Genomic DNA, 11,972 nt, shown 5'->3' on the forward strand with positions numbered 1-11,972 from the left:
AATTATTGATATGATAATCCAACAGAAAAAGAAGGAGAAAAAGATTGATCTTTCGGAGAAATTAGAGTTGAAGGCACCAAATCCTCTTCGTCAATGGTGAACGAAGAGATGTCTTAAAAAATATCCTAATCCTCTAAGACCAATCCATTATAATACACATCCATTATCAGTCCATAAATGATAATGAATGTGGATAATAAATTCTACACATATAAGATATGTGAATATCCAATTTTGGACATGATGATGGACACTAGTGGAAATACCTTTGAAGGTTAAGTTAGGTTCGACTCCTAGAAATCTTAATACCATAAAATTTAACCTAAGTTTACGATTACTTTGTGTCATGTGTAGGTTTGAATTTAAGGGATTTCGAATGTTGGGTCTAATTACTCATATGTTTCTTCTATGTTCTTCATCATAATAATTTAATGAGCCACATGTTAATTTTATGCGTTTTAAATTTTTATTCTAATTATATCTATGTTTTTCTTGCTTTCTAACAAGATAACTTAGTGAGTCATATGCTAAAATTTTATGTCTACGTTTCTTTTAATTTTATAATGATAACATAATGAGTCATGTGTCAGTCTTTTTATATAATTTGGACTTGTTCTAGCTATGTCTATGTTTCATGTGCTAAGTTGTAATGGTATGGTGACCTTTCACCTAGCCTTTTAATGAATAACTTCCATCTAGCCATCTCTTCATATGCCCTGGCCACCCATTCATCTAGCCATGACCTTTCATCTAGCCATGACATTTTGTCTAGCCTTTTTAATGAATGAACCTTCATCTAGCCATGACCCTTTACCTAGCCTTTTAATGAATGACCCTCCATCTAGCCATCTCTTCATATGCCTTGGCCACCCCTTCATCTAGCCATGATTGGCATATAAATAGCCAAGACATTGTCTTCCAAAGGCACACTTGAATCCTTTGAAAAACTTCTTGTTCAAGTGCTGCAGAAATTCGTCCAAACCTCATTCATATTTCGTGCAAGTGTCTTCCCAAGTTTCGATCAACAAGTGCAAGTTCAAATCTCATAAAATTTTTGTCTAAAATCGAAGAAGTTTCTGACCAGGTAAGTGGGCTTTTCATTTCGAGTATAGTTGCGAATATATTTACATTTCATCATTTTATATTACAAATTCACTTCTTTTTATTCCAAGATGCACTATTATGACTCAAGTTAGATATGGTAAAGGGAATTCCCGAAAATATGATAAAATATGACAAGTTATGACCATGATGCGGTGTTAATAATAATCGATATATGGTCTCACCTCTTAGAGAAATTATATATATGGGACCGATCAGTAAAGAGAATTTCCGAAAACATGATAAGATATGACAAGTTAGGACCCTGATGCGGTGGGTAATAATAACTGATATATGACCTCACCCCTTAGAGAAATTACATACATGAGACTGATCAGTAATAACATGGAAAATAAGATAATTAACATTGCTATGTTTTTGATTAAGTTATGTTTCTGTCATGAATTCTGAATGTCTTGTTATGTTTTCGATTAAGTTATGTTTCTATCTTGAATTCCGAATATATTGCTATATTTTCAATTAAGTTATGTTTTTGTCATGAATTCTGAATGTCTTGTTAAAAGTATATGTTCAATTAAGTTATGTTTTTGTCATGAATTCTGAATGTCTTGCTAAAAGTATATGTTTTCAATTAAGTTATGTTTCATCATATTTCATGAAATATGTTTTTATCATGAATTTCGAATGTCTTACTATGTTTTGTATTATGTCGTGCTATGTTTGATCAATCTCACTTACTGAGTGTTTTCCCAAGCACTCACCCCCTTACTCCCATCCCAAGATAAAGACAAGGAACAAGTCGAGAAGGAGGAGCAAGAGATGTTTTGGAGCTGGTAATCAAGGCATGTCCAAGTGATTCATCCTTTTAGTTTATCTTATCTTTATTTATATGCTTTTCACTTTTGGATTGTAAAGACAATATTTTCGTTATATTATTACTGATTTGGTATGCACTTTATGAGCCTTGTTGTTTTCGAGTATTTATATTCGCGAGCAACGCCGATGTCACGCGCCTAGGTCACGAGGCATGACAAGATCTGCATCCAATAACTCAAAAATCCAATAATTTTAAGTTAGATCACTTAAACGGATTCAATTTGTATTAACATATACAAATTATAATTAAACCCACATAATAGAAATAAAATCCAACACCCCCTTATATACTGTTGTTTTCTTTCTACACGAATATCAATGCATTTCCAAAATAAGACCAACCAATCTAACACAATGCAATCTTTCTTAAAATAAACCCACCATTTCTATGTTTTGAAAGAAACTTTCATAGTACAGATTGCTCAGGACATATTCCCTTAATTCTCTGACAACAATTACACAAAATATCAAAAAGAAATATTAGGTCGTTGAGCTGATAGACCACTAATATGCTTTGATAGTAGGCTGATCAAGTCCCCTCTAACGCCCGATCAGATCTCGTTCTCGATTAGATCGGCTAAGGACTATTGTCATCTTAAGTACTCAGCCTCTTTGAGGACTCGACGTCCACTCGGACAAGGAGTCCAGGTCGGCTAAGGAAGGCTGACCATATGAAGGACTCGGCCTCTTTAAAACCTCAACATTCGCTCAAACAAGAAGTCCGAGTCAACTAAAGAATATTGACCATATGAAGGACTCTACCTATTTGAGAACTCAACATCCGCTCAGCCGTATGTCTAGTATATTCAATGAAAGGACTCAGTTCTGAATTGAACTAAGACGACTTGGGATTTCATTGAGCCGGGGGATTCAGGATCCGATCGGACAGAAGGTCCGATTGGCTGACCTATTCAACCGAACCACGTGACCATGTTAGCCCTGCCAACTTGTTTGACTTCGACCCTATTTTCGGGGACCCTACCTTATTCGCCATATCAACAATGATTCTTTTGAGAGTTTCAATCAACATGAATCCATGCAAACCTAAATGGTGTAAACAAATGCCACAGTAATATCAATGGTTGATGCAGGAAACCGCTTTGGGAGCACAAATGCCACACAGAAAAATGGCATCAGAGAGGCACCTGATACCAAAGCATCCAAGTGTAAAAACCTAAAATTTCATGACGATATTCAATGCAACAGTAACTTTCTACCGTCGATGTAATGACACCTGATAGAGAGCTCCTTTTTCCCTCATTGAAGAGAGGATGCAATTATGAATAGAAAATGTACTTGAACAAGAAGAAGAAGAAGAAGACAGGATAGTACCGAATTTTTAACCAGTCCTCTCCCAGAAGTAGCAGAGAAGGGAAGACCCAAAAATCTTACCTTTTTCATCTAAGAAAGAGCGGATCAACGACCTCAACCTTCAGCTTTGCCTCCCTTGCCATCTCCCAGCCTGGATGACTCGGGAGCTGAGCTCTGATCCTGGTGATGGTTGACCTTAGCCTGCCCCCGATATCCTCCCTTGCTTGCCTCAGTCGCCCTAGGTCGAGTCTCAATATACGTTGCCGAACTCATCTCCATCTGCGCCACCCTAACGGCCCCGAGAAGCCGCTCCGGAAGCTCCTCTTCCGCCTGCGCCTCGACCAGGAATCCCATGTCGATGGTGACCGCCGTCACGTAACCGAGGGCAAGGTGGAGGATGGCGTGAGCGATGGCGGAGCTCCCTATGTCGACGTCAATCTCCAAGTAGTTCTCCCCGCGATGATAGTTGCAGGTGAGCGCCTTCCCCAGGAGGCAGGCGGCGTAGTTCCCCACAGCAGCCTTCACGATCCACGGCCCCTTCACGATCCGGTTCACGATCTTGAACCTCGCGTTCCGGAAGGCGTCGTCGCCGTGGACAAAGCGGTAGAAGAGGGAGCCAGGCGGGATCGGATCCTCAGCAACGAAATAAAAAACAGCGGAGTGACACTCCCGGCCGGGAACCTGGAGATTGACTGCAAATAGAAAGGCCTTGCCTGAGTATCCGAGGGAACGAGCGCGGCAAAGGGAGGAGGCTACCCGATTGTCCGGGCGACCGAGGACGTCATCGAGGCGAGAGGCGGAGCGGAGCCAATCGACGCCAGCAGGTTTGAGGAGCCACTCGCCGGAAGGTACTTTCTGGCGGCGGCTAAAATAGTTAGGACCGCGGAGGTGGAACAGATCTCCGGGAGGAGAGGCCCACCCATTGGAGCCGGTGTGGAGATCAACGTGGCGAAGGGAACCGCCTTCGATGGCCTCCCGCCGCCAATCGTAAGGGAGTCCATCCGAGTCAGCCGGAGAAGCCCGAGGGGATTCTCCTCCGTCATCGAAGGAGGGATCAGAGGCCGGGCCGGAGCTGTTCTTCGTGGTGGGGCACATCTCCGGCAGCGACGCCTCCCGATGAGCTCTGCGCATAACTGACAAAGGAAAGTAAATCGAGGGATCAAAGCCGTGGGCTCTTTACGGATGAAAACTTCTAGGGAACCACCATTGATACTTGCTTACCAAAACGTGGCAGATTTCTGGTCGTCGAAATTAAAAATGGACCCTGTCCGAGTAAGGACAGAGGAGCCGTCGATTTCTGTACTGGCATCCATAAAGGGAAAGGGATAAACGAACTAAAGGGGGCTGTCTGAAATCAGTTGTGGAGTAGGAAACAGGAATCAACGAGAGCAGATGATAAAATTTTGTTATCAATAGGAAAATAATTCATTGCATTTGGATGAAATTAAATACGTTGAATTTTGTTGGAACTCGAGTAAACGACGCCAATGTCGAAAGTTAGTGCGGTAAATTGAAAGGAAGTTTTTTTAAGGATTAAAGAAAGCAAAAGTGAGAGATCATACGGCCACTCTGATGTAACATTTATTAGATTATCGGATCATTACTTGATTTTCATAAGAAGTGAGTTGATGATGACTAGACATTAAAAGACTACTTGTGATACGCGTCAGCCTTGGGTATTTCTGTCGTTGAAAAATGCTAGATTGGTGGGCGACAAACAGTCATTGCTTTGAAATTTGACATCAAGCTATCGTCGTCATTCTTAGTCAAACACTTCACTCTAACATCATATTGCCGTCTTGTATCACCCTTACAAGCCAGCAATTACTTCATTTTTTTTATCTTATTGTCATCTTCCAAAATTGATGTGAATGCACATGTTCGCAATAGATTGAATCAGATTGCAACATATCATCAACTATTTTATGACTATCATAATGGCATTTATTGTTTTTGTTACCAAACAAACAAAAAAATTGCATATCCGACTGGAATTATTTTATCCGAAAATAGGAGAAAATCTTATAAAACAATAAGAAACTCAGTAAAAAAAACATATATCTGATAAGATTTGTTTCCTTTTTCATCCCTATGATAATCGAAGCCATAAATGCTTCCTCTTGTCCCTGTGTTAGTTTTATCCAGTGAGTCAAGATTTCCATAACCGATACAAGATGGAATAAAATGAATATGCCAGGTTTTAATTCATTCATTTGTGACCATATACTTAAAAGCTCAAAGGGAAGGGGACTTCAATCAACAAAAGAAACAAAAAATGGATCCCACATGCTTCTTATTGTCTACATCTCTAAGTTCTCTCATTCAATTGACTAGTTTATACACTTGTAAAAATCCAATCTCTTGGAGCAATCAGGTGAAACATTCAATGACAATAAAATGAGAGAAAAATAGACTAAGATAGCATATTCAAAGGTGCTGAACAAATCTAATTGTTGGACGAATTAATTCAATTAGAGTTGGAAGTGTGCATGTGGTTAATGAAGACCAAAGAAACTCTAATTAATGAAATAAAACATAAATTAATTGATCAGATATTCCTAGCTACATAGCTTTGGCATATTCCAATGGACCATGATATATGATATTGCAGAGTGAAATCGTTTATATCTTGTAGTCATGCAGATGCACTCGTCAACATAATGACCAGACCAACTGTAAATTTTCTCCCATTCTTATGTAGATTATTGTGTTACTTTTTTTCTCCCATTCTTATTTAAAACAGTGTAATTAATATATTTACATAATAGACACATCATGGAGTATATAAATAAGCTCCGCCTCACCATGAAGAAATAACAGTAGAAGAGTTTTCACCAACATAGAAGATGCATCATACTTAGGGTTGGAGGTAAATTCTTCCAGTCTTTGGAGCACATCTTGTTCTGTTGATTGTGATCAAACCCAAAAAGCTGATTGGCCGTAGATGGCATGATTGTTCTTGTGTGACAATAGCAAAATTCTATATAGAGTTTTGTGAGTGTAGATTTAAGGATATTACCATGGCTTAAATTCTAATTGGATGATATTGTTGACCTTAAGAAAGGTAATTGTCATCAACCTTCATGGTGTTGTTGATGATCTAGAGATCAGATATGGCTAGTTTTGTTTACAGCTGACATAATAAAGAACCAGTACGACTACAAATCATATTATATACTTAAAGATGGATGGAACATTTTATTAAATGAAAGACTAAATACCTTCTCATTTAATCTACGCTTGTATACAATTGAGAACTTTGTTATCTGCTCATAAGATGGCCTTATGCAACCTTTGATTTATGCATTTAAGAAAATTTTCTGAAATCTTAAAATTATGTAATTTGTGATACCTCCATTTATAGCTATGATATGAATCATGATTGTTATTTTGAGTTATCTTAATTATCATTGTTTATGATTTATTAATTGATAGTGAAAATAAGTTTTTTTTTCATTCAATAGTATTAGACTAGATAATGGCCATTCTGTGGATTTCTCAGATTTCAATCAAATTGTTGGAGACACTATCAAGGACAGGATACTGAATGCTTACTATTTATGACCTCATAGGTTCAAAGTTTTAGATAGGATTTATTCTCGTTCTAGGCCTCAACACAGTTTGTTTGATTTATAGGGATGACCTAAATTGTGGTGTATTGAGGTGCAAATACTAACAACTTGGATTGGATGGTCCGAAGAGACCCATCCGATCAACTGACAAAATATTCACATGCCAATCCCATTCTATGGGGAAGAATATAATGTTGAAATAAGAGAAGCTTCTGTACATGCTCTATGTGTAGTTAAACCCATGAATTAATAGCATCGTGTTGAAGCTACATTGCTTCATGCTCATCACACATAGACGAGTTCATCAGGCAAATATGTACATATGTTAAGGATTGTCCTCCTGAATGACAAGTCGTTTTAGGGATAGAATGAGACCCATCCAAAGTCAACATGATACTGGAGCTAGGCATGTACTAATAAGTTATAACTGGCATGAAGGCAATTGCGCTTGCCCCCAACGACCCCATTAGCCCTCCTTGGACCATAAATCATGCTGACTAAGAAGATGGATGGGAGGATGAGTTATGCCGGGTACAGGGATTTACGTCCCACCAATCTCGAGATTTTACTCTTCGCTCATTGGACAAATATGTCATCCACTTACCATCTCAGCTAAGCATGTAGGGGTGTTATGACCGGCATGAAGGAACATATTGAAGGTGGAATGCTCTGCGCTCATCAATGCTACATGGACATTTAGGGATGGAAGGTTCCGCCCCAATTAAATACATAAATAGAATGGGAAAAGTATTAAGCAGTATGTGTGATAATTTGAGCATTTCATTATGCACTAGAGAATAATTTAAATTAACCATTAAGCCACAACTGGTAAAACTTAATTAGATAGCGATGAGAGTAAAAAATTAACAAGAAACTTCGATTTTTATTAATCATGAGGAAATGAACAATATAGTTACTCAAAGAATTAACGACGACGAAGTAATTAACAAAGAAAGAGAAATCATTATCCAGGAATGAGTAGTGATTTGTACAGAAGATAAAACATCCGTAGTAGCACATGGAGAAAGAACAAAGTTACCCTCATACTGCAGGAATGTTAGCAAATGAGAAACCTTTGTATCCCTTGTAAGCGTAGTAGGCGATCCGCGAGTAGTAGAACCCCGGTATGAACAGCACCGACCCGAGGAGCGCAAAGAAAACACCTGAATCGACAGCGTTTCGCCGGGTGAGTGAAATCCGAACTAGGGTTTATGGGAGGGAATGAGTTCAGCCGGATTACCGTGAGTTCGGTCTCCGCCGACTCGATCGGCAGCCATGAGAATGCCGAAGGCGATGCCTAGAACGCCTGAAACAAGGAGGCCAACGGAGAGGGCGACCTCTTTTATGGGCGGGCGGTGGTGGACGACGTAGGCGCCCTCCATCATGACGTCCTCATCCGAGATCGAGAATGTTCGATCGACGTACGACATTGGCGACCACGAGCGAACTCGAAGGAACGATCGTCCTGGGAAGAGGTAAGCAGAGAAGCGGAGCACGACGGCGCAGATCTTCTCGGATGGCTCAAGAAGCGGATAAGGAAACAAAGCAGCAACGGATCAGAGATAGCTCACAAAGGCAAAGGAAACCAGGCAAACAGCTGCGATCGGAATAACAAGATTGAAGGCGGGCATTTGGTAATTATGACAAATTAAATGGGCAAAAGCTGGGCTCAAAATCAATGTTATGCCTCCGGAATCGGACGGTGATCCCCAACCTCCAGTATGATAGATTGGACGGATGCGATGTAAGCACGTATCAAAAGTACAGCAACTAGAAACACTAACTCTATTCACATGTCCGACACTCCCTCGTATCACGTGGTATGTTAGAACAGCCAACTTTAGCCATCGACCGTCAGATTAAGTCAGCTCTGATCCAACGACCGGCGGCAACATCTACAGAGTCAACAACACTGACAGCTGCCAAAGCCAGCGCTTTCGTCTTTTATGAAAACTCGAGCACCCTCGAAAGTTACCCACTCGCTACCCAGTCAAGGGCCTCCACAATTTTAGCAGGATTTTGTTGGGTAGGAAAAGTTTTTGATTTCTGGAGCGTCCTCGGGCTCGTGATGGGTGGGCAACCACCGGCAAACACCCACTGAGTCACTGACTAGCTGCTCCAGCCCTTTACTTTGCCCACAAAAGTCCACCCTCCTCCAACACCCACTGCGACATGCGATGTCACCTCCACCGAATCCAATTAATATTGGCGCTGCCGCATTAATAATCTAATGAAAAGCCAATCTCGCCACTAAACCGTAGTCAACGCTACAGCTGCTCTCTGTCCACTTTAAATTTTTTTTCCCTTTTTGTTACTTTCGACGATGATCCACGACGCTGACTCGTTTTGTGACCTTCGCACTTTTGCAGTTTAGCATCGAATCACAATCGTGGTGAAGCAGAAGGTGGTCGACAATCGCGTCGAAAAAGAACTTAGCTCAGGACGAGAGAGATCTGGCCGTTTAGATTCGAGCCATGCGGCGTTTAGATTCGAGCTGAAATCCGATCACGAGAAAAAGTGGAGAGATCAGGACCGTTTGATTTAAAGGTTGCTTTGACTCGTATTCAACGGGTCTTCGTCTTTCTCCTGCTAAGGTGGGGAAGCTGCTATAAAGGAGCCCTTTGCTTGCCCTCCTTACTCTCTTCACTTGGATGCTTGGCTTGGTTGGAGAATCATGGGCGTTGATCTGATGGGCTACGACAAGATGGACGATCAGATGGCGATCCAGGAGGCGGCCACGGCGGGGCTGCGCTCCATGGAGCACCTCATCCGGCAACTCTCCGGTCAGCAGACGCAGCAAAAGCAGCCGCAGGTCGACTGCAGGGAAATCACTGAGGTGGCCGTTTCCAAGTTTAAGAAAGTCATCTCCATGCTCAACCGCACCGGCCACGCGCGCTTCCGCCGCGGCCCAACCGCGGCAGCGCCGACGCCGCCACCGGCAGAGCAGTCGTCCCTCCTCTCAGCGGTGGGGAAGACGCTCTCCCTCGCCCCCGTGCCGCTTCGAGCAGTCAAGCCGCTGCAGCACGCAGTCCCTCGCCAGAGGTCGACTCTCGACTTCACAGAGCAAGCGACCGCAAACCAAGCCGCGCCGTGCTTCAGCATCCCGACGCCGTTGTCCTCGGCGACGTCCTCTTTTGTGTCATCCGTTACCGGCGACGGCAGTGTGTCCAAAGGCCGGGGCCGGCTCGATGGCGCTTCCCTCATCCTCCCTCTGCCAGCCGCCTCTCTTTCTACTGGGAAGCCGCCGCTCTCTTCTTCGCTCAAGCGGCTCTGCCACGAGCACGGTAACGGACACTCTCATTCAGAGCAAGTCGATGGAAAGTACGCCATTTCCGGCGGCCGCTGCCATTGCTCCAAGCGAAGGTAAAAAAACGTACAACAATTTGAGCAATTCCTTGCGCCTCGATCTCCAATCTAATTAAATTTTAATCGTGTGTTTATTGAGCAGGAAATCGCGGGTGAAGAGAACGATACGCGTGCCGGCGATAAGCTCGAAGGTAGCGGACATCCCGCCGGACGAGTTCTCGTGGCGCAAGTACGGGCAGAAGCCGATCAAGGGCTCACCTTACCCACGGTAAGCTCCTCCGCAACCCCTAACAAACCTCCGATCTCCGTCGAATGGCTGTGATCCGATCTAACTCTGCTCACGATTCTTATTCAGAGGCTACTACAAGTGCAGCACGCTGCGCGGCTGCCCGGCCCGGAAGCACGTGGAGCGGGCACCCGACGATCCCTCGATGCTAATCGTCACCTACGAAGGCGAGCACCGTCACACTCCTATCGCCTCAGCAGCCGTCTCCGTGCCGGAAACCGTGCCCGCCGCCGTCGCCGCTTGACTCCGTCGTCCATCACTGGTCCTACCGTTAATTTTCCTTTTTTTCCCCCTTTTTTTACTCAATCAGAAAGCAAGGGAGGAGTTGAATTGTGATCCGTCAAGAATGTATACCGAAAAAAAAAAACCTGAGAAAATCGGAGGAAATGTTGACCCTATCGAGTCTGGTGGGGCGAGCGTGAGCTGGCTATGAGATAGATTTGAGATCGCCGTCAGTAAAGTCAAAAGATGCGGCCCCGACTGCTGCTGTCGTTGACTTGTATCAACCGAGAGCATTTGTTTACCATGGATGGATGTGATGGCAGTGCGTTAAAAATAGGAAGAGGGCATCTCTTCTTCTCTTCCAATATCTTGAGTAATGGAAAAGAAATCTTTGCATCTTTGTAATTGATAACAACGAATCATCGATGTTGAATTTTTCTTAAATTAATCGATGGCAAGAGATGGGTGATGAACTAAAATCCAAGAGAAATTAGTATTATAAAGATGCTGTTGGATCTTTATCAAATGGTGCATGATCTCCTGAAAGATTCAAAGCGTAATCTTTGGGACCATTTGACAGTGGATGTCTTGCCTATCCACTGCTGCAGTGCAGAACGATGGGCAAAAGCCAAGGAACACGGATCTTGAGCAGGAGTGTCTGTGGAAGAGTCTGAGCTCGAACAGGATTCAGATCGATATCGATTCAACTTTGTCAAGTTTGAAGCCTAACTTTGAACAATCAGCAGCAAGCAGGCAGTGGAAAAACGATCAGCAAAACAATTCAGTTTCAAAGCACAAATCTGTCAGAGCCCTCTCTGTCTATGTTCTTGAGCCTGTCACTAAATCCCTTGTGACCTTCCACCAACCAAATTGATGATCCCTTTGGAAATTGACCCGTGTGTAGCGTGCACTAATGATCCGAAATCAATGCTGCAATGTTGATGTTTTTTATCGGAGAATATATAAACAATATTTTAATCATGCATTTTGTTTTAATAATATAAAATTTAAAATTTTTGTTGTGGACATAAACTTTTAGGTAGCGTTCCATTCCTGTGATAGGATTATTGGTGAATTATAAATTTGAGTGATAATAATGTTTTAATGAGGATATTTAATAAAGCATAATAAAATTGTTTTTGTTTGGTATGATTTTTACAGGATAAAAGTATGAGTTATATATTAAAATATCCTTGGTCTTTCCAAATAATTTTAAAATGTACAAAAATTAATCAAATCAAATGAAAATAATAGATTTCTTTGATTCTGATTAAATAAATAAAGTGGAAATAAAAAAAAATCGATCACATAAAAAGGTCGAGCAAAGTGATAAAAAG

The 11,972-nt window shown here is 42.0% G+C and overlaps 2 protein-coding genes across 4 annotated transcripts; one reads left to right on the forward strand and one right to left on the reverse strand.

Moving 5' to 3' along the window:
* Window positions 1-3,176: 3,176 nt before the first annotated feature.
* Window positions 3,177-7,985, reverse strand: LOC121985555 (protein ENHANCED DISEASE RESISTANCE 2-like). 3 transcript variants are annotated; one of them, XM_042539087.1, is made up of 3 exons: window positions 7,861-7,985; window positions 4,471-4,597; window positions 3,177-4,382 (listed from the first exon to the last, which is right to left on the reverse strand). In XM_042539087.1, the coding sequence occupies exons 1-3, from the start codon at window positions 7,864-7,866 to the stop codon at window positions 3,364-3,366; spliced, it is 1,152 nt and encodes a 383-aa protein (XP_042395021.1). In that variant the 5' UTR covers window positions 7,867-7,985; the 3' UTR covers window positions 3,177-3,363. The 3 variants fall into 3 exon arrangements, with proteins under 3 accessions (XP_042395021.1, XP_042395022.1, XP_042395023.1); XM_042539088.1 differs by having other exon boundaries at window positions 4,471-4,546; window positions 7,861-7,946; XM_042539089.1 differs by having other exon boundaries at window positions 4,471-4,551; window positions 7,861-7,908.
* Window positions 7,986-9,463: 1,478 nt separating this feature from the next.
* LOC121985556 (WRKY transcription factor WRKY51-like) lies at window positions 9,464-11,040 on the forward strand. Its single transcript, XM_042539090.1, has 3 exons — window positions 9,464-10,184; window positions 10,270-10,395; window positions 10,483-11,040. Exons 1-3 carry the CDS (start codon window positions 9,496-9,498, stop codon window positions 10,655-10,657), a joined length of 990 nt encoding a protein of 329 aa, XP_042395024.1. The 5' UTR covers window positions 9,464-9,495; the 3' UTR covers window positions 10,658-11,040.
* Window positions 11,041-11,972: the final 932 nt, after the last annotated feature.

The sequence above is a fragment of the Zingiber officinale genome, chromosome 5B, assembly GCF_018446385.1.
Source record: "Zingiber officinale cultivar Zhangliang chromosome 5B, Zo_v1.1, whole genome shotgun sequence".
NCBI classification, from domain to species: domain Eukaryota; kingdom Viridiplantae; phylum Streptophyta; class Magnoliopsida; order Zingiberales; family Zingiberaceae; genus Zingiber; species Zingiber officinale.

What these genes read in the sequence shown, in the direction of transcription:
- LOC121985555 (XM_042539087.1), bottom strand. An exon ending in CAGAAATCTGCCACGTTTTG is followed by an intron (nt 4,383 to 4,470) that starts GTAAGCAAGTAT and finishes TTCCTTTGTCAG; the next exon opens with TTATGCGCAGAGCTCATCGG.
- LOC121985556 (XM_042539090.1), top strand. Translation starts at nt 9,496, where the DNA reads ATGGGCGTTGATCTGATGGGCTACGACAAGATGGACGATCAGATGGCG. An exon ending in TGCCATTGCTCCAAGCGAAG is followed by an intron (nt 10,185 to 10,269) that starts GTAAAAAAACGT and finishes TTTATTGAGCAG; the next exon opens with GAAATCGCGGGTGAAGAGAA. An exon ending in AAGGGCTCACCTTACCCACG is followed by an intron (nt 10,396 to 10,482) that starts GTAAGCTCCTCC and finishes ATTCTTATTCAG; the next exon opens with AGGCTACTACAAGTGCAGCA.